Source organism: Fusarium subglutinans, assembly GCF_013396075.1.
Source record: "Fusarium subglutinans strain NRRL 66333 chromosome Unknown NRRL66333_c0000152, whole genome shotgun sequence".
NCBI classification, from domain to species: domain Eukaryota; kingdom Fungi; phylum Ascomycota; class Sordariomycetes; order Hypocreales; family Nectriaceae; genus Fusarium; species Fusarium subglutinans.
This window is the reverse complement of record NW_023502215.1, coordinates 14,213-34,781: the sequence shown is the minus strand read 5'-3', so window position 1 is coordinate 34,781 and position 20,569 is coordinate 14,213. Positions and strand designations below refer to the sequence as shown.

Below are 20,569 nucleotides of genomic sequence, written 5' to 3'. Positions count from 1 at the left end.
ATTATAATGTGTTGTTAAGTTTGAGAAGCATGAAAATGCTATCAAAGTAGATATACTATCCTGGACTGAACCGGCCAATTGCTCCATCACTACCCCCATCAAAGCCATCATGGATTAAGTCAAGATGGTTCGGCTTGCTAATCAACTCAATTCCCCTCCTTCTTTGAGCTTCAACCCGTCGCCAATCCCATTCGCCATCTTTGCTAATACCAACATCCGAAATATCTGGGCCCGACGCCTCCAGGTCATGCTCGCCAATTGCCCATCCTCCAGGCCGTGTCGGCAGCAGACCAGCCTCCTCCAGCACCGTTGATGGCGGCACAGTCAGGCGCTTCAACTTGAAAACATACTTGCTCAAAGCCGTAGCGTATACCTTCTTGCTCAAATCGCCAGAGTCTTTGAGCAGCGGCCTTGTCGCCGTTCTCGCAAACTGCGGATCAAGCCACTCTGTCGGAAGTGCTGTACGCTTTGGCACGAAATGTGTGACGATGTATAACCACTTCCGATCCCAAGTCAAGACATAACTCCACATCTCAACTTGTTTGAACGCTGTGATCTCGCGTCGGAAGCAGGTTTCAACGGCGCCAAGATTTATCCCGAGTCTTCCGCCCATCGGAGTTCCGGTCTTTGGATCAAGAACTATTCCGAGCTTGGTGTTATTGGATAATCGATGGAAGCCACGGCGGAAGAGGTATGCGATTAAATGCGCGCGCCCAACATCAAGGTCGGCGAAGTATGTCGAGTTGGACTTGTGCAGGTAATAATCGACTTCGAGGAGAGAAGTGGAAGTCGTGGCGATGATAGGCTTGAAGAGAGCTTTGGGGCCCAATTGCGGTGATTTGCGGAGGACGGTGTGGTATGTAATAGTGCACAGAACACGGAACTGATCGTCCCTTTAGCGCACGTCAAAGTTGTGAGAAACAGGAAACTTACTGTCCAGACAAAGGGCATCGACTTGAAGTTTGATACAAAGAATATGACCATCAACAACCCCAAGACTCGCGTGCCTGTAATGTTGAACTGGAAGCGTTGTTTTGTGTCATCTGGCTGGTCAAATCCTGCGACCAGAATCCCAAAGACTAGGATACTGAGACCCAGTGTTTTCAACTTGCTCAAGCCGAGTGCCATGATGTTTCTCAACCGATCTGCTACTGATATTCAGCTTGAAAGAAGCGACTGAGGCAACAAGATGCGATGCTGACGTTGAAATTGACTGAACGGAAGAATACGTCTTTGTGCAGCAATTGTCATATTGTCTCGAGGATCAGCGGGGCAATTGAGTTCCGGCTGCGGGGCATGCACTCACTGTAAGTTGTGATCAGGACACTGTAAGACCGGGACGATCTGACGTGGGGATTGCAGGATCAGGATCGTTGGAGTTTGCGATTGGTGTTGGTCTTTGTCATACAGTGAAACAGTCAATTGAAGACCGCCGTTCGGCAATCAAAGCAATGAGGAGCAAGTTTACAAATGGCATTACAACACACGAAATGGAAGAAATATCCAGTACATCAATTGTAATTGTGAGATGTATATATCATGAGACTTTGTTGCTTCTTATGATAATTTTGGCGGCCAACTTGTGGTGCGAAATGCACTGAGTGCCCGCCGTGGGGAAGGGCATGAGGTGGCCTAAGTTCACTGTAACTGGGCACAGCCGCTGGGATGTGAGCCTAATTCTCGGTACATACACTGTAGTCATGAATGTTACTGGACCAACATCACTATAACCAACACGATTGCATTGCGACGATCTCAATGTTCCTTTGTAGCATTGTTCAAACTTATATACCAATCCCCTTTCTAAACATTCGATAAACGCAAATATATCATCTCCGGCCGATGCGCAACGCCAGGGAAAGGCTTGAAGCTCGACAGTGGCTTCGGCGTGGGCTCCAAGTTGAAGTGCCAAACAATCAGCGCCATCATGATCTTGACCTCCAGCGCAGCCCACTTACGACCTGTAACACCGATTAGTAACTGGATTACAGCACATTAGTGCAGGGAACTTACCGAAACAGGCTCTGGGACCTGCACCGAATGAATGTCGTGGTCCAGCATTGGGATTAAACGTCAATCGTCCCTCTTCATCTTTGACGAGCCATCGCTCTGGGTCAAAGTCTCTCATACCCTTTACATTCCACTGGCCAATCTTACCAGCTGTACCCTTTGAGCTCTCCGATCTCCTTTCTTCGTCAACGGACAGCGGAGGCATGAAACTTCCAGGTCCATTGTTCAGCATCAGAATCTCTGTGTGCTTTGGAACCATATGACCTAGGATATTAACCTCTTGCATTGTCGTGCGGATATTAGTCTGTGTAACGGAGCCGCATCGCGTAGACTCCTCAATCATAGCCTCAAAGTAAGGTAGTCGAGCGGACATGATTTCTGAGACGGTTGGTGCGTCGCCTCTCTCAACAGCAGCACTGCATTGTTCCCTGAGTTCGTCGCGCACCATCTTCTGGACATTTTGATGCGTAGTGAGAAACTTAAGAGTCCAGGCCGTGAGAGTGAAGATCTCGTTTCCAGCGAGCATGAAACTGAACAATTCATCCTGGACGGTACGACTCATCAACTCTGGTGTACGGCCTTCTTTTCGCGCGCTGTCAATTTCTCTAGCAATGACAATATCGACGGCGCTCTTCATGTGTCGCTTCAAGTTACCTTGGTCCTCCCAATTGAGATCAGTCTGGTTGGAGAACTTGTTGATCGCTTGCTTGATCATGTCTTGGATGACAGCTTCTTTGAGACTTCGGGCTGCGCGTAAAGATGGCATGAGGTTGTAAGCCAACCACAAATGCAGACCAGGTACAAGCGATTGAACACCAATGTTCATCGCGTCGTTGAGAGCGAGACCGGCTTTGAAGACGGGAGGATCAGGTGCGACGGGGAAGTGTACTTCATGGTCCATATCGGGTAGATTGGCGAACTCAGGCAGTGTCTCAAGAAGTTCAGTCTGAGCACTTGTCGAACCCGAGTCAAAGCCAAAGGTCGCAGCCCAGATGATCTCAAAAGCCGCCTTGCGAATATCTGTAGACACAGAAAATGGGCGTCCCTTGGCCAATCTCTCTTTAACTCTCCAGAGATCAATCAGCTTCATAGTAGACTTCCACATCTGCGGTCCAGCGACACCGCCCAGAAACGCAGGCGACATTGTATCAGCCACCAGCTTCCGATGAGCCTTCCACTGATCCCCAGTGGGCATATGGAAGTGAAACTCCGGCACAAGCGGCATGAACAAACTCCTCAAGAACCTCGAGCGATCAAATTCCTTCGGAGTCCTCCTCGACAAAATGTCAAAAGCCTCGCGGTTATCAGCCACGATGACCCACGGTTTGCCGAGCGGGTGCACAAAGATCTGAAACACAGGCTCGTTGAGTTCCACGGCGAGGTTGGCGAGGTAGCCAAACATCTCGCCGTGCTTTTTCTTCCATTGGAGGAGTTCCCAGGCGTTGCCGAGGATCTTTTTGGCGTTGGCTTCGCGGTAGACGATGCCGGGGATGGGCTTGGGGAGGAGGGCGCGGCGGATGAGGATAGTGGCTAGGATGAAGACGCCGACGAGGATGCCGAGGGTTTGGGGTGATGGGGAGAACATGATGGCGGTGTTTGGGACGGAATTAGCGAGAGTGCCACTAAGATTGTTGGAATAGCAGGTAATAGTCTATATAAGCCGTCAGGCCAATTGTATTTAGCGTCTACGGGTGATGAGGCTCTGACCCAGGATCAGAGGATTGCGGGATCGGGAGTGTCAATTCACATGCTATCAGCGACAAAGAAGAATGGCATGTTTATTATCACTTGATCGTCCGAGATTTTGGTGATTTTCTGCACGAAGATGTAAGTAAGATAAAGTGCGGCGAAACGTTGATAATTAGTGTTGTTGAATTGGTCAATCCTCGATTCTGGTGATCCTTCAATCCTGTAATCCTCCGACCCCGCGATCCCCAAGCTGACAGTTACATTCTGGTTACACAAGATCAATTTTATGGTGCGATGTTGTTATTATAATTGGACGTGGCTCTATTCGATGGAGCATCGTTCTTCGGTCTTCATCTGTTATCCGACTTCATCCACTGTCTCCGTCTATTTATCAGACCACTCCGTTGGGTCAACATACCTGAAACGACCTTCTCCACTGCTGATACCGACACTGCGGATAACCCTGTACTCTTGGTCAAGATGGTCTTTCAACCTCCCTCGTGGGTCCCTGACATCACAACCCAGATTCCTCCCAATGCAAATGTTGCGGAGTGGGCGCTTGAGAGCCGACGTGCCTCTGGTAGTGTTCGTGCACCTTTCATCTGCGCCTTGACGGGTAAGAAGTATACCCTCAAGGAGGTGAGAGAGAAGGTCAATGCTTTGGCAAAAGCCTTGTGTAGTGAACTTGGGTGGTCACCGAATCAGAGCACTGCTGAAGAAAAGGTCATTGGCGTGTTGGCCGTCAATTCGGTAAGTACTCTGACATCCCCGTGAGATTGCGGCTCTGATCGCTTTGTAGCTTGACTTTCTCGTTGTTTGCTGGGCCATTCATCGCATTGGTGGTATCTGTCTACTTATCCAGCCAACGACTTCACCCATTGAGATTTCCTCGCACATGACCAAAGCCAATTGCGACATCCTAATCACATGCGAAGAGCTACTACCCTCTTGTAAAGAAATCTTGAACCGCCTTCCCAAAGTGCCCCGACGTATCTTCTCCATCAATACCAGCAACACACAATTGCCCAACTTCGAAGGAGAGATCAAGTGCCTACCCCAGCTTTACCAGGAGGGCAGTGAACTTCCCGAGCTGGAGCAGCTCCAACCCAAGGATGCTCACAGCACGGTTGCGTTCTACCTTACTACGAGTGGAACTTCAGGACCCCAGGTATACCAACCATTCTCCAGTGTTGACGTTGCCAAGGCTAATGTGATTAGAAACTCGCCATAATTACGCATGCCAACCTTATTGCCAATGTCACTCAAGCAGCCGTGTTTGAGAGCTCTGCTGGGTACAAACACCCTGAGATCGGCCTTGCTGTACTGCCGCTCAACCATGGTTACGGTCTTGTCACTACACATGCTATATTTGTGAGAGGTGATTCGGCTGTTCTCCACCCCAACTTTAACATGCAATTGGTGCTCAAGTCAATTCAAGAGCACCGCATTTCGCGTCTGTACCTGGTACGTTGTCCATACTCCGTGAAGAAACAGCTTTACTGATGATAGAAGGTTCCTCCTGTCATTGCCGCACTTGCCGCAAACCCAGTCCTCTTTGAGATCTTTGATCTCTCTTCCGTTCAAGATGTCGTTCTTGGCGCTGCTGCATGCAGTGACAGTGTGACCAAGAAGATGAAGGCCTTGATGCCTAGTTGGAGTCTCCTAGTTGGATATGGTAAGCCAACGCCAACACTGGATCAGCATCCTAACTCTGACTGACATCTCTCGAATAGGCCTGACTGAATGTGTCTCCATTGTGACCTTTAGTCGCGCGGCTGATATCATGCCTGGTTCGAGCGGTTGTCTATTCCCATCCAACCAAGGTCGTCTCATCGACCAGGATGGGAAGGAGATTACTTCGTACGACACTGCTGGAGAACTCTACCTCAAGTCAGCTGCCATGATTCCCGGATACTTGGGTGAAGATGATGCTATGAGGGCAAAGTTCACTGTTGATGGATGGTTACCAACTGGCGACATCGGTTTCTTCAGAAGAAGTCCTCATGGCGATGACCATCTTTATCTCGTTGACCGACTGAAGGACATGATCAAGGTCAAGGTAAGTCCAGCACTTTTCTTCACACACCAGCCACTAACGAGTATCTCAGGGCCTACAAGTCAACCCCGCTGAGATCGAGGAACTCCTCCGCGTACAGCCCGGTATTCTGGACGCAGCAGTCATTGGCGTCGTAGACGAAGAAGCAGGTGAACGACCACTTGCCTTTGTCGTCCCAACCAAGCAGGATATGACCGCCCAAGAACAGAAGGAGCTTATCCTGCAGTTGGACGAAAGTATCAAGGCCCAGCTTGATGAGACACACTGGCTACGCAAGCAGATTCGTTTCATCGAGGAGCTTCCCCGTGGTCAGAGTGGCAAGGTCCTCAAGAAGGTTCTGAGAGAAAAGGCAAAGCAGAAGGATCAGACACCTACGAATGGAGCCAATGGGACGAATGGCAGCATCCCGGTGAAGAGCATCAATGGGGCGAACGTGATTCTTGCACCAAATGGTACAAGCGAAGCGGCTCGGGTTTAAGCCATCTTTCTTTACATACATGTAGTCAACTCAGTTTAACGATCAAATTGTAATTACTTCATTTAACACATGAGTTGAGATCTTGTATGACATGCGGAAAAACAATGTAATGCAGATACTCGAATGCGGTCAATAGATTCTAGTAGCGAAAATGTATCCTGAGAATGTAGAGGCAAGAGATCTAGGCTCTGAGAGACGGGAGCACCGGTGTAAGTTGAGCATGGGTGGTGAGCCTTAGGCGAGTCGCATGCATCACGTCTTGCCCCCTACTGCATCAACCAAAGGACCCCAGACCTGGTCATTCTTCAGGGCGGTATAGATGATTGAAACCCAAGACCCAATGGTCCTTTTCTCTCGCCCATTGATCTTTTCCCCAAGACTTCTGCCAGGATGCTCAACCAAGCCTTGATGGAACGGCACGCCCAGTTCATCTCTTACAAATGAGTATAATCGTAGAGAAGCATGGCCGAGGTGCTGCTTCGTAAGAGGCTTGACGAAGAAGTCGCTCCGTGACTGAGTAAATATCGAATATGCCAAACTCTCCAGATCTCTCTGTAGTGACCGTGTGGATACAATGTTCATCTCGTGCTCCTCAAGATGCTCACGAAGGACCGACACTGTTTCTTTGGACAGAGTCTTGCATCGATCTTTGAGATCGTAACACGCAGAAGCATCCCAGGATTTGCAAATAGTCTCATGGAGGCTCTCATAAATCCCGTGGGCTACCTTATCCTCAATTCCATTGAGGAACGGTTGAACTATAGAGGCCAACTCGTTTCTCACACATTTTAGATACGTCATGTGAAGAACTCGCAAGTCCAACGCCTGACAAACAGCGAAAAGATGCGCAGCGCACATTTGCGTGACAATGTCAGCAGCTTGAAGAGTATATCTTCCTGAGATCAGCGCAAGAGAGTTGATCGACTGGTTGTGCATCTCTGCAGACTGGACATGAGGAGTCACAGGGTTGGCGAGATATCCAAGCTCTGACAGGTAAGCGGCCATGCTGATGTCGATACCTTTCATGGTGAAGGACAAACTGGGGTCGTCGGCGACAAGGTTTGGGGTGAGGCCCCTGTTCGTAGTAGGGTTGATGAGTTCGGAGGAGAGGCTGAAGAGAAGTTTTCCAACCATCTGAAGAGCTAGGCGGGTCTTTTCCATTCCGTTCGCAACCGAGCTAGATATGAAGTTGGCGCCCGAGTAAACCTCACCGCAGTTGACATCGATGATGGGGTTATCGGATGTCGAGTTAAGTTCCACCGTGATCTGAGATACGACAGCGCAGATATCCTCAACCTGAGGGCCAAGCCACTGTGGAGCTCCTCGCAGAGCGTATCTATCTTGAGCAAGACCGGGCTTAAGCTTATCCTCCTCCTTGGTCCGTTGAACAAGTGAAGACCCTTCGAGAAAGTGCAAAATGGTTGCAGAACATTCGACCTGTCCAGGATGAGGGCAGACGGAAGAAATGAAGGGATGATAGTTCTCTGCCTTTCCTAGTAAGGCCTCACATGACATGGCAACGAGACCTTGAGCTAGTAGCAAGATCTTATTCGCCTCATGTACGGCCAGGCAGCCCAACGCAGCTGAAGGAGCTGTACCATTGACTAGCCCAAGACCTTCCTTGGGCCCAAGGGTGATTGGCTCTAGACCAGCGAGGTCAAGAGCTTTGTCTGCAGATAGAACGGATGAAGTGCTTGTACGGACACGGACGTCTGGGTTACCCTCAAGCATACCGGCAATATATGAAAGAGGGATCAAGTCACCAGATGCAGATATAGACCCGCGTAGGGGAACGATGGGTGTCATGCCCTTTCGCAGGAGGAGAAGGAGGGCTTGAACGAGCTCTAGACGCACACCTGAATGGCCTCGAAGCAGTGTGTTGCAGCGAATCAGCATGGCGGCTCGAACCCAGGTGACGGGCATTGTGTTGAGTCTATTCCCGTTTGTATCTTCGTCAGTTAATATTCCCGCCTGGGTGAGCTGCAATAATGCCGACTGCAGAGCTGGCAGGTCTTTTGTACGAGTATCAGCGCTTCCACCGAAGCCTGTATTGACACCTAACATCCAGTCAGACTAGAGCATTGAGACAGTGAGTAGGTGATTTACCATAAACAAAGTAGCCCTTGGCGAGATACTCTTCAAGTAACGCAACACTTTTATTCATCCCCTCTGCAATATCCTCTCTTTTTGCAACATAAGCATCGCAGTTATGCCTTTACCGTCATTAGACTAACAAATTGTAACTGTGGTGGTGACTTACTTCGCGACTGCAATCACCGAAGCCACATCAAGGTCAGACCCATCCAGGAGAATGGAGCCATATTCCGTCATACGCTCAATCTTCCTCCAGATGTTGCAGGCTTGAGAAGCATGAGTTGGTGGACGCTTTGAAGACTCGATGGGTTTGCTGCTTCTAGAGGTATCACAGTTCCGGTCGGAGCCTGCAGTCTCGTGGTGGCCGAAGCCAGAAAGATGATCTGTGTCTCGAAGCGGCATTTCTTGTTGCTTGGTATGAATTTCTACACAAAGTGTCAATGAAGGAAAAGTACCATTTACTCGACCTGGTCATGGCTAGCTATTTAGCTGGTCTGCGTACGGCAAACGTAACATATCATGTTCGGTATCCGAATCCCGCTGACACATTTGTTCCACACTCAGCATCTGTGCCACAGCCTCTTACATGTTTGAGTCAGCAAGAATTAATATGCCTTAATGGAGACACCGATATAATTCCGAGTAGGCGTCTGTAATGGTTCTAGCAAGCTCTTCCCTTTGAGACATAACAAACCTTTTAGTGATCCTTTGACTTTAGTTCGCTCAGTTAGAAGACCAAGATTCGGGGGATCACCCTTTCAGTTATGCAAGCTATTTGATAGAGGGATTACTTGTCTTGCAAAATTTTGTAGCGCGAGGGTAGACTTTGTTCATATTCAATGCTAGCCATGATAAAGCATATCTAACCCAGGATTACCCATTATCGCTGATCTCGAGCTACCGGTCCAACCGCCCCCATGATCAGCCGCCATCACATATATCAACCTTTATCCATGTATTTGTGCGGCTTGAGAGACTATAATAGAGGGTGTGGGGTCACAGAGCGCGCTCAGTACCCGTTTGTGTCCATTGCCTTCGAGTGTTGGGACTGCAGCCTCCTTTCACCTTATAACAGTCATGTTATAGGTATGGTTTAAACGTATTACTTTGGTTAGTTGCCGCTTACATTAAAATAGTCTCTCATCTCTCTAGGCTCAAAAGGTCTGGTGATGTATCTGATTACTGGAAAGCAATACTATAACTCCCATGTAACAATTGTCGACGGCCACCAGTAGGTCAAGTAGAAGGCATAGAGACATACACAGTAGTGGGACATACTTCCGAAAACACCAGACGCAAAGCAATACCTATGGCGTCTCGATGGGGATTACGAACAAGCCTTAAGGCTTTAGACGATGCGGAATCAATTTATCAATCAGACACCTAAACTTGGGCTACCATACATACATAGGCTTGATCTTAGATCAGCGGGCTTGTATTTTCTTGTCATCTCATGCCTGTATGCGGAAGTCGCTGTGGTGGGCTGAGGCCAAGATGGTGGGCAGCATTTGGCAATGATTGGTGGTGTGCATCTACAGTCGGGCATTTGCAAATGCGTATTGCAAAGTTCCGTTATCATTCCTCACTTGATATCCAAAAGGCTAGGCCAATTATGACAATAGTCAGTGTATTACATGTAGCTTTCTGACGAATCACTTTGGAAAACGATGACTTGATAAATGAAACTAATGAGCTAGACAACTTGATTCAACGATTTTCTTTTCTCACTTGATTGCCAATCCTGACCAGTAATGGATGTACGGAGATGCCAATGATGCTCCCTCATTGGTACAAGTGACTGGGTGGTTGAAAACAAGGCTTCGCCTATCTGCCAGTCTCACTTGAATGGACATTTGGTGATTCATATGCCACCTATTGCGTGAGGCGCAGTCCATTTCAACCGGGCTTTCACCGACAAATCATTTTCCCACCATGTTCTCTTCTTGCGCACTCGATCCCACCACTTGTATTTGCATCATCATCTCCATCAGTCTATATCTCGTTATCGTTCCTTTCCAGGCTTCCAGCAGTAACCGCGAGATGGCAGAGTCAGTTGGCATCACCGGCACAGCCGCCGGTATCGTCACCTTTGGCCTTCAGCTGTATACAGGGATTTCAGAGTATCTTGATGCTATAAAGGGTGTGACGAAGACCTTCAATGTGCAAGGCAATAGGCAGCGACACTGCGAGATTGTCTGCAATCCATCGATCAGACTATCCATCGGATCAGCAGCGACTATGAAGTAGTGGGACAATCTGTGGAACAGTGCAAATCATAAATAGTGTTCTTAGATATTGTGACCAGGCAAGTGATTTATCACAGCTTGGGTCGAGTAAACTATCGAAGGGCCAAAAGAATAACCGCCAAGAGGGAACAGAGAACGAGAGAGCATAATTCGGCAAGGAACAGCACGATTTCGGGCTAAGGAGAAGTTAATCGCAGACGTATAAGGTTAAAACTTAGTTCTAGGCCTGCTTCAACTCAGCTGAACCGACCGCAGGCTTATTTTCGTGCATGGTCTATTGGTGGCTAAGAAAACTGTGTCCTTATTGGGGCACTGAGGCTGAAGTGAACTCCCCGCAAGTTCAGCTGGTCTGGGCAAGCCTTTCGTAAATGAGGTAACCCGCCATGGTGTAACAACTGCAAAGCAACCACTTCACCGAGTGTGTTCACATATCGATAGTCTTGCTGAGCCTAACGCCAGCACGAGCCACTCGGCCCCTAACGTGGCAGGCGTAGATCACCAGCCAGCCTTGGCGTTCTGGCTAGTGAACCACGTCAGGCTTAGACAAACGCCACAGGGTTCCTTGGCAAGGTCATCTCAGTGCCTTGTAGGTCCGGCTCTCTATAGTGTCTCAGGTATACCGTTAATATTGAGCCTAGACCGAAATCGACCTTCGCTTCACGCTGGTGCCGGGCAACCGATAGGCTTGTGTCAGCCAGCCACGGAAGACAGAACATAGTAATTCGTATCGCATAACTCTCAGCTAGCCACAGACTAGAGAAAGTTGCAATTTTATGCGGGTTTGATCTCAGCCAGCCACAGAAGCTAGTCCTGTGAGCTCCCTTGCGAACGCTTCTGGTCGTGGAATGCCGGACAGGCTCGCTTCGCAAGATGCTCCCTACGGTATCACGTATCATGTATCGATAGCGCTACCAGAAGAGCGCAAGGAATATCTGGGTACGGCGTTTCTATGTAAGCCTTGACTAATGCCCAACACTTTCGGACGGTCTATAAAATGGTGACGATCACCCATCATATGGCAAATGTTTTCAATATCGTCTGATATCAACACCGAGGTACCGAAATTCAATTAAAATTCATCTTCCATTATTATCCCAATCCTTAGTTAGCTTCAGATCCTCTAAAAATATCTTCAAGATGGTCAGCACTTACACCATCACCGTTAAGAACCAATCAGGGGTCCAGCGCAAATACGCCCTGCTCAACAAGAAGCCAAAGGTTACCGGAACGGTCCAAGGCGAAGTCTGGTCCAACGTTTTTGCCACCAAGACTCTTTCTGTAGACTACCGTGCCACTTTCAAGCTTACCAACAAGTACTATGCTGTCGTGGGCTCCAGTGATGGCAATCCTGGTGACGCAGTACATATGGATATTAGTGGAAATCACGAAGTCACGCTGGGCGTTAAGACAGAAACAGGGGGGATTATTCCGGGCAGCACTCTCAAAATGGTTGTCGACGACGATGTGCCTCAGCTTTCAACTGAGACTTTCCCTAACTCGTCCCTGGCCAACGCGTTTGAGATCCAAACGGGTGAATTCAGCACTGCAAAGGCCAAAAAGGGTAAGTGAATCAAATAGCAGGCTCTTGAGGATACACAGAAAATAGACTGTGGCTAACGTCTTCTATTATTTAAGGCAAATATATGATTGGTGTTGGTGGCTCGACCAACGGCACTGGCCTCTCAGGTGCACAAGCAACCTTCTGCCCTGAGCCCCTTACAACGTATCAGATTGAACCTTCCAATACCTACTACCTTACGTGGGGTAAATATGAACAGGGAGACCTGGTTAACTACACCGAAGTCGCCAACATCAAGGAGATTGACTTCACAAAGCTCCCCAACGAGATCGCCATCATCCATGACGACTGCAACCGGCTAGAAATTCAGGAGTAGGAAATCAATGACTGGCCGGTAAGTTAAGCAGATGTAGACGCCGAAACTAGAGAGCTTGTAGTTGCCCCTTAGGGGTACCTCAGGATATATTTTTAAGTCACATTAGCTGCCAATAGCACCTTTCAACTTCTGAGAGTCTGTACTATATTATTAGGAAGCTGAGTCTAATTCAAATGGATATTCTATAAATATATGCCTATTTGAGGAGAATGTGATGACCTCTGGTGTTCATCAATAGTTCAAGCTTCCGATGCATCAGGCTAACAAGCTAAAATGCTACCCATTAAATTCAGCTCTTAACCATCAATATTCATACAGACTTAATAAAGATAAGTGTCCTGATTTAATCCGGAATAATACACAAGCCCAAGGGTTAGCTAGCCTCATTTTCAATGTCATCTTGTAATACCTATTATTGGCTGCTTACTTAGTGCTCTTCTGAAAGCTTGTCGAATTTGTGCAGAGTCCTGAGGCCTGAGAGACCAAGCAATAAAACTCATCAAAGAAATCTCACCGCCTGTCCCCCGCTCTCGCGAAAAATGCCAATTTCTTTCGTATCGGACTGGGAATAAGGCGAGACCTACCATCCAATTATGAGCAAACAGCCTCCGATTCGACCGGAACAAGGGTCCTACGGTCAGTTTCAGCTTCCAAGCCAACCGAAGACCCCCTACAGCCGAAGCAAAGAGGTCCTGACAAAGCTCCGCGAGTCAGTTCCCCAAAATGAGGCACAGTGGCAACATGCCCGCGAGCTTCACCGTTACAGTACAGCGGAGAACGTACTTCAAAAGACAAGAGATATATTAGAAAATCGAAACATAAAGCAAGATCTGATGGGTTTCCTGATAATCACATCTTGTTGTGTCCATTGGCATCTGGGGAGAAAGCAGGAGGCTTACCAAAAATACAACCACAGATCGGTGATACATCCGAACTGACCATACAGAGGTACATGTCTGCTGTACGTGCCATGGTCCAAGCCATGGAACGAGTGTATCTTCGAGGACAACGTCATCGCGTGTTTGAAGGGGCTCTTCTGTATTGTAGGTATCTGAATGATTGTCCTGGTTCAGTTCTCTTATTGCATCATAGCACGTATTTCGCAATTATTTCTCACGCATTACACCAAAGTGACAGGGGATTTCGATTCCTGTTTCCCGACTTTCCGTTGCATACACCCTGAAATACAGGGGTCATTGCCTCTCGCACCCGTATTTATTCTCAAGTATCGACATCCTCAGTACAGGTGAGAAGTCGCTGTGATGAAACTTTTAATCATTCATTGACTGAATAAAAATAGATTTAAGGATATTTGCGCTGCTCTGGGTACAGAATTTCTCGGCGAGGATGATTATGCTAGATTTGTCTCTGTTCTTGAGAATGGAAGGCCAGCACCAACAGTACTCTTGCTGCCAGCAAACGCCCCCTTCACTGCCCTTTCTGTGATCAAATGTCAGCCCGAGTCAGTTAGGGATGTCCAGAAGGTTTCTGCAAACACTACTGATGTTGTAAATTTGTTCGCGCTCCCAGCGAGCTTCCCCTTAGTCTACAAGGTATTCGGGATCTCAGACGCCATTCAACAACTATTACTAGAAGGAGCTCACCAAAGCAACTACGAAAGTCTACAGGAAGTGCCAAATACGCCACTGCTCTAGTTTCGATGGATTAATGACTATGACATTCTAGTTGATCAATTAGTTGGTGACTTGGTAGGCTAAATCTTCTAATGAAAGAATTCCCTGCTAATTTGTTGCCGATCAGATTGAGCAAAGCATCCTCCCACAACAGCCTTTTCAAAGGTATAAGTCATTCTATCGACATCAGCCCGGATCCGTTTCAGTTCCTCCCGGTTGGATTAAGATTATTGTGCCCTTCGTCTTGGTTCATGAGGATTGTCAGGTTTCGATAGCTTCGAAAACTGTTGCGAAGCAAGATATTACATGGAACAAAAAGATGGGGTTGATCCTTGGCAGCGATATGTTATTCTCCACCTCTCACCAAATCTTGTATTACTCTATATCTATTCCTCTTGGCCCTCAGAACAGATAAGTAATTGATCTATCATTTATCATGCCACCATAGAGTAGTACCCTTCTAAGAGACTTGAAGATAAATAAAGAAGATAGGCTACTGTTTTATTTATAAACTAAGCATTACGATATGTAAGTATTCTTCTGTCTTGATCTGGTTATACTTGTGCGAGATATCTGTGGATTAATATCCCTACGGTGTTGTCGTCAAAGGATTAGGTCAACTTGTCATATAGCACAAATTTCGACTCATCCTCGTTTCTTGAGCTTCTAGATGCCACCCGATAAAAAATCACTTATGATCTCTGCTACCTCCTCCGATGCCTCTAGTGGAGCCAGATGTCCAACCTCTTCCAGCACAAGAAATTTGGCGCCGGAAATATTACCAGAGACCTCATCCTTGACACGGGCCACAGGTTCGACCTGATCTTTCCCTCCAGCGACAACAATCGATGGAATGGAGATCCTCTTGGCTAGCTCTAGGATATCTTCTTCCATAGCATGTCGTGGCCATGCTGCTTTAGCAGAAGGGCTGCCCTTCAACATATCTTCCACAAGTCCCTTGATAGTACCATCTGGCAAGGGCTTTGCGGTGAGGACGTTCCGGGCGACAAACTCCGCGTTCTGGGCGTTATCGTAGGCACTGACTTGTTGGTCGCGCATCTCCTCAGGCAGCGTCAGCGGTGTTGGTGGCGCTGGACAAAGCAGGACTAGACCTGTCAGCCCGGCTACAAGATTTCGTCCAGCAATAGCTTGAGCGACCTTGGCCCCCATTGAATGGCCGACGATAATGTACTTCCGTAGGTTCAGTTGCGTGATAACAAATTCAACGTCCACGGCAAGTTGGAGGATGGAGTATCTTGTTTCATCTGCGGGACCAGCAGAGTTGCCCCATCCTCGAAAGTCAATCCTGACAGTTGGGGAGGCCGGCGCAATCAGGTGATTGACAGGCGACCAGGTCTTAGAAGATCCTCCCCAGAAATGGAGAAAGAAAATGGTCGGATGGTCTTGGTGTTGTCGCCAAGGAAATGACTGTTCAATGTGAAGGTGGAGATCGTGTTGGAGCGGTATACGCTTGGTGATGGATGTAAATGACATGTTTACTAAAGGGCTCCCGGACTTTGAATTTAGGTCAAAAGAAGAAATTAAAAGCGTTGTTGACTTGCCTGTACCAAACGGATTCAATTGTCCTTTAAATAGCTTAGTTCTTTACAATGATATCACAATATAACCGACACGGCTCGGATGTATTAGGCTACATTAGTCAGTGAATATTTTTCCGAGAGCCTACGGCAATTACGGGCTGTAGATAGCGTTAGTGTTGGAATTCTCTTGCATAGAGGCAGAGAAGCCTAAACTATCACGAATTTAATCTTACCAAGGCATCAAGTCATCCTAATGGGCACTGTTCAGGGTAGACGTGGGGATGGTGATCGATCAACCGATAAGATAACGATAGCGATAACGATAAGCAAGGCCAACGCGTCAACGCGCTCCCTTGATACCATGTCACGCAACTCCAATTCCAGGGACTGACTCATTGGAACCACAATTGGCTGTTCGGTCGGCCCATTTCACGCCAAGTCACGAGTTACCGTGTTCGACTCGTGGCTCCATCATTCGACTGAGCATCTTAATCAACGCGTGAGGACCGTGTTTCTGGAAACATGGCCAGAGCTTTTGGGGTAAAAAGTGTGGCCATTATGAGTCGTGTCGTCAGAGTCACACGAGTATTCGGTCAATTGGCGGTGGTAAAGACGCGATATAGTACGCGTTGAATGTAAACATTGTAGAATATTAAATGGTGATTGAACCGCAAGATAATTTTACAGGTCGATCTTGCATATCGCGTCAAGATCGCATACAGTTTTATGCAAATTGAACTGCATCTCTAATTCCTCAATTACATCCAAAGTTCAACATGTCTTCCAACATTAGCCTTGTAGACGAGTATCTCGCCAAAGGCACATGGAAGACTGCCGAGAACGCCAACTCAACCTACTCTCACCAAGGTCTCATGCAATACGTCTCCAACCAGATCATCTCTCAATACTGGCTCGAAAAGATCTACACCCAAGAGATCCGACAATATGACCACGAGAACCGCTTCCATATCCATGACCTAGGCTTCCTAAGCGCGTACTGCTCTGGCTGGAGCATTGAGGACATTCTCCTCCAGGGCTTTGGTGGTGTTGAGAATAAGATCCAGTGTCGACCTGCGAAGCATCTTAACACTGCTCTCAACCAAATTGTCAATTTTCTGTTTACACTACAAGGTGAACTCGCCGGTGCTCAGGCACTGTCTAGCTTTGACACGTACCTCGCGCCATTCATCCGCAGCGATAATCTATCCTATACCGATGTCTTCAAATACGTTCAAAGCTTCGTTTACTCCCTCAACGTCCCGACTCGAAGTGGTTTTCAAGCCCCGTTCACGAACCTTTCCCTCGATCTGATCTGCCCGAAACGATTGGGCGATCAATGCGTTATCATCGGCGGCGAGTTACGAACCGATTGGGTATACAGTGACTTTCAGGAAGAGATGGATATACTCAACAAGGCATTTGCTGAAGTCATGATGCAGGGCGATGGAAACGGCAATATCTTTTCTTTCCCCATCCCGACTTATAATGTGTCGGATGGGATTGATTGGGAATCGCCTCGGTGGCAGTCCATTTGGGAGATGACGGCCAAGTACGGTGTTCCATACTTTGCCAACTTCATCAATAGTGATCTCGACCCTGAGGACTTTCGGTCCATGTGTTGTCGACTGAGGCTTGATCTCAGTAAACTCCACTGCAGAGTTGGCGGCCAGTATGGAGCAAGTCCTTTGACTGGCTCTATTGGCGTTGTCACGATCAATCTGCCTAACCTGGCATACCGTTCCAATGGTTCGAAGGAGGCGTTCATGGTAGAGTTGACTAGCACGTTAAGAGTGGCCAAGGACTCTTTGGAGATCAAGCGGAAGCTTGTGGACGAGAATTCGACACTTTATCCCTACGCCGCTCACTATCTATCAGCCACCAAGCATCGCACTGGGTCATACTGGACGAATCATTTCAGCACCATTGGTGTGAACGGAATGAACGAGGCACTCGTCGATCTTCTCGGCGAAGGCATTGGCGAGCGAAAAGACTTTGCTCTGGAAGTTCTGGAGTTCATCAAAGACCAACTCCAAGAATTCCAGAAAGAAACAGGCAACCTGTACAACCTCGAAGCTAGTCCAGCAGAGAGCACATGCTACAAGTTTGCCAAGCGCGATAAAGAACTCTTCCCTACTAAGGAGATTCCAACCTACTACACCAACTCCACGATGTTGCCCGTTGACACGACGGAGGATCTTTTCGAAGCTATGGGCCATCAAGAAGCACTTCAGTGCTCCTACACTGGTGGAACTGTCTTCCATGCCTTTCTAGGCGAACAGCTACCGAGCTGGAAGTTGGCCAGAGACCTTATCAAGACTCTGACCGCACGCTTTCGCATCCCGTACATCACACTCACTCCAACCTTCAGTATCTGTCCGACACACGGATACAGAGCAGGTGAGCAACCAGAGTGCACAGCGTGCGGAGAATTGACCCTCGTTTACTCACGCATCGTCGGGTATTTCCGACCCACGAGGGATTGGAATCGCGGCAAGTCAAAGGAGTTTGTCCAACGGAAAGTGTACAAGTACGAGACTGGCCTTAGCATTGACAACAAGCTTCTTGAACTGGAGATGCAAGTCGCTGCGATTCAAGATCTTCCCGTGGCTGGCTACATCAAGAGTACGCTGAGTGACTACCCAGGCAAGATGCAGGCTTCCATCATGTTCACGTCCCGATGTAACCTTGCCTGTCCTTGGTGTCACAACGGTCCGTTAGTCCAGGGACAATGCGACGATGTTACCCTTGTAGACGTCTTCCGTCACATTACGGCAACGTCTCACAAGTCGCTTGTCGTCTCAGGCGGTGAACCCACCATCCACAAAGGTCTCCTCCCTTTGCTTAGAATTCTCAAAGCCGCTGGGATTAGTGTGAAACTCGACTCAAATGGCACATCACCCGATGTCCTCAAGCAAGTCTTCACTGAAAACCTCGTCGATTTTGTTGCGATGGATATAAAATGTGCCTTGGAGAATTACAAGCGCGTCACGGGCAAAAAGGTCAGGCCGAAGCTTCTCGAAGCTAGTATTGATCTCATAAAGAACAGTGGAGTACCTTATGAGTTCCGCACGACTGTTGTACCGGAGTTGGTTGATGTGGAGGATTTGTTTGAGGCGAAGAGGTTGTCAGGGAAGAAGTTGACCATGCAGAGGTTCAGGAATGGTGAGACGTTGTTGGAGGAGAAGTTCAAGACGTTTCAGGAGCATACAGATGAGGAGTTCGATGCATTTGTGGCCCAGGTTGCGTAATATGGAATGATTGTATTTTATTTTTGGACTATGGTCTTTTATGAGTATCGATGTCAATTAATGCTCGAAATGTAAACTGCAGTACATTTTCCTTGCTTCGGTGTTGTTCAGCATATTTGCCTTGTTACGACATTTATCTTAATACCTCGTGTATCATGAATGCTCTGCCAAATAACATCATTTCTCTAAGAAGCCGGCGACTATTACTTCTTGACAGCAGACATCAACAGAAACATGGGCGATTCCCGGACCCCATACTTTCCAAAGCTTGCAAGCATCTCCCGCGACCCAAACCACTCATCAAACCCAGTGACCTCAAAGCCATTCGTCAAAAGAACATTCATGTAGGTAGTCACCGTTCTGTGCTGCTTTTCCACATCACTATTTAGCCAGTGGATCTTCCGTGTCCCTTCATTCGGATAATAGCTCAGCGACCAATACGTATTTCCACTCTTGTCATCAACGATACAATCTTGATGATATGTAGAAGTGAAGATCGGATGTTCAATGCAGAATGAGAAAGTTCCACCGGGGACAAGGACGTTATGGACTTGCTTCACAAGATCATCGAGATTGACCAGGTAGTGAAGAACCAGAGAGCTATGAACAAGGTCGTACTTATTCTTCATGTCCCCCCCAAAAGATACCTGGTCGAGGTTGACATGCTCGTACGAGATGTCCTCATGGTTCGTCATCTCCTTGGCCCGAACTAGCATATTGTGAGAGTTATCGAGGCCACGGGACGACTTTGCTCCTTGGTCAATAGCCCAGCGAGAGAACCATCCCATTCCGCACCCTAGGTCAAGCACATTAAGGCCATGGAGTTCTGGGAGCAAAGCTTGGTACTGTGGCCACTCAGGCGCGCCATCTAAGCCTTTCATGGACCGATCCATGGCAGAGTATTCTGCGAAAAAGACCTCGTTGTCGTAAACGTCCGTCATGTTCAAGACAAATGATGCTTTTGCTATAATTCAAGAGAGGCAGGCTGATTGCTACTTAAGTCCATAACAATGCACCGCGGCTGTAAGCATGACAGAGAATACGTGACGGAACGAAAACTGATGATCACGGGTCAGTCTATTTATCAAGCTTGCGTTACTCCGTTACGCAAGCATATCGTCTAAAACGGATGTGGCCAATCGGTATTTGCCCGTCTTTGTGATACGCTGGGGGTGGTTTGTTTCAGAAGCCTCCCACAAGAAACCGTAGTGACGTGCTTCAAGGTAGAACGAACAGGATGCGTTCTCGTGCGAAATCACTACAAGTCCACCATCTACCCAGGCACATCGCAAGAACAGGACCGGACCGTCGTTGAACTTCAAACATCTATTGATTAATCTAACAAGGCGCCTCGATTGTATGAAGACTCCCGTGATCTCCCCAGTACCTCACTTACGGGTACACAAGGGGTACAAGGAGACAGTAACACAGAGTTGCCAAGAGAAGCAAACGTTCCTTGTGTCCACAAAGAAGAAGCTCGTGATGTAACATGTCACAACACCTCAGACCAGTGATGAAATACGTCTAGTCTTCAGCATGTCGTAGCAGCATTCTTATACAATAACGTCGACCTGAGCAGGCTGTAGCAAGTCTGAACCTATTTCTACTGATTTTAACAAAGGTATCTGTATCTAAAATCTATAACAATTTAGAGGTGTTGAAGCTTGCAGGGCATGTT

The 20,569-nt window shown here is 47.8% G+C and overlaps 9 protein-coding genes across 9 annotated transcripts; 4 read left to right on the top strand and 5 right to left on the bottom strand.

Moving 5' to 3' along the window:
• Window positions 1-55: 55 nt before the first annotated feature.
• FSUBG_9643 (capsule polysaccharide biosynthesis) lies at window positions 56-1,128 on the bottom strand (the record flags this gene model as incomplete). Its single annotated transcript, XM_036688178.1, has 2 exons — window positions 56-883; window positions 934-1,128. The coding sequence occupies 2 exons, from the start codon at window positions 1,126-1,128 to the stop codon at window positions 56-58; spliced, it is 1,023 nt and encodes a 340-aa protein (XP_036534853.1).
• Window positions 1,129-1,803: 675 nt separating this feature from the next.
• FSUBG_9642 (TRI13-cytochrome P450) lies at window positions 1,804-3,595 on the bottom strand (the record flags this gene model as incomplete). The annotated part of the gene is made up of 2 exons (XM_036688177.1): window positions 1,804-1,961; window positions 2,014-3,595. 2 exons carry the CDS (start codon window positions 3,593-3,595, stop codon window positions 1,804-1,806), a joined length of 1,740 nt encoding a protein of 579 aa, XP_036534852.1.
• Window positions 3,596-4,179: 584 nt separating this feature from the next.
• Window positions 4,180-6,233, top strand: FSUBG_9641 (phenylacetyl ligase; the record flags this gene model as incomplete). Its single annotated transcript, XM_036688176.1, has 6 exons — window positions 4,180-4,449; window positions 4,499-4,867; window positions 4,918-5,163; window positions 5,209-5,374; window positions 5,433-5,758; window positions 5,808-6,233. 6 exons carry the CDS (start codon window positions 4,180-4,182, stop codon window positions 6,231-6,233), a joined length of 1,803 nt encoding a protein of 600 aa, XP_036534851.1.
• A 252-nt stretch (window positions 6,234-6,485) lies between these two features.
• Window positions 6,486-8,729, bottom strand: FSUBG_9640 (phenylalanine ammonia-lyase; the record flags this gene model as incomplete). Its single annotated transcript, XM_036688175.1, has 3 exons — window positions 6,486-8,290; window positions 8,340-8,446; window positions 8,494-8,729. 3 exons carry the CDS (start codon window positions 8,727-8,729, stop codon window positions 6,486-6,488), a joined length of 2,148 nt encoding a protein of 715 aa, XP_036534850.1.
• Window positions 8,730-10,259: 1,530 nt separating this feature from the next.
• On the top strand, window positions 10,260-10,574 carry FSUBG_9639 (uncharacterized protein; the record flags this gene model as incomplete). The annotated part of the gene is made up of 1 exon (XM_036688173.1): window positions 10,260-10,574. One exon carries the CDS (start codon window positions 10,260-10,262, stop codon window positions 10,572-10,574), a length of 315 nt encoding a protein of 104 aa, XP_036534849.1.
• Window positions 10,575-11,710: 1,136 nt separating this feature from the next.
• FSUBG_9638 (sulfatase) lies at window positions 11,711-12,468 on the top strand (the record flags this gene model as incomplete). The annotated part of the gene is made up of 2 exons (XM_036688172.1): window positions 11,711-12,134; window positions 12,209-12,468. The coding sequence occupies 2 exons, from the start codon at window positions 11,711-11,713 to the stop codon at window positions 12,466-12,468; spliced, it is 684 nt and encodes a 227-aa protein (XP_036534848.1).
• Window positions 12,469-14,768: 2,300 nt separating this feature from the next.
• On the bottom strand, window positions 14,769-15,596 carry FSUBG_9637 (alpha beta-hydrolase; the record flags this gene model as incomplete). Its single annotated transcript, XM_036688171.1, has 1 exon — window positions 14,769-15,596. The coding sequence occupies one exon, from the start codon at window positions 15,594-15,596 to the stop codon at window positions 14,769-14,771; it is 828 nt and encodes a 275-aa protein (XP_036534847.1).
• Window positions 15,597-16,419: 823 nt separating this feature from the next.
• On the top strand, window positions 16,420-18,891 carry FSUBG_9636 (ribonucleoside-triphosphate reductase; the record flags this gene model as incomplete). Its single annotated transcript, XM_036688170.1, has 1 exon — window positions 16,420-18,891. One exon carries the CDS (start codon window positions 16,420-16,422, stop codon window positions 18,889-18,891), a length of 2,472 nt encoding a protein of 823 aa, XP_036534846.1.
• Window positions 18,892-19,094: 203 nt separating this feature from the next.
• FSUBG_9635 (methyltransferase type 11) lies at window positions 19,095-19,832 on the bottom strand (the record flags this gene model as incomplete). The annotated part of the gene is made up of 1 exon (XM_036688169.1): window positions 19,095-19,832. One exon carries the CDS (start codon window positions 19,830-19,832, stop codon window positions 19,095-19,097), a length of 738 nt encoding a protein of 245 aa, XP_036534845.1.
• Window positions 19,833-20,569: the final 737 nt, after the last annotated feature.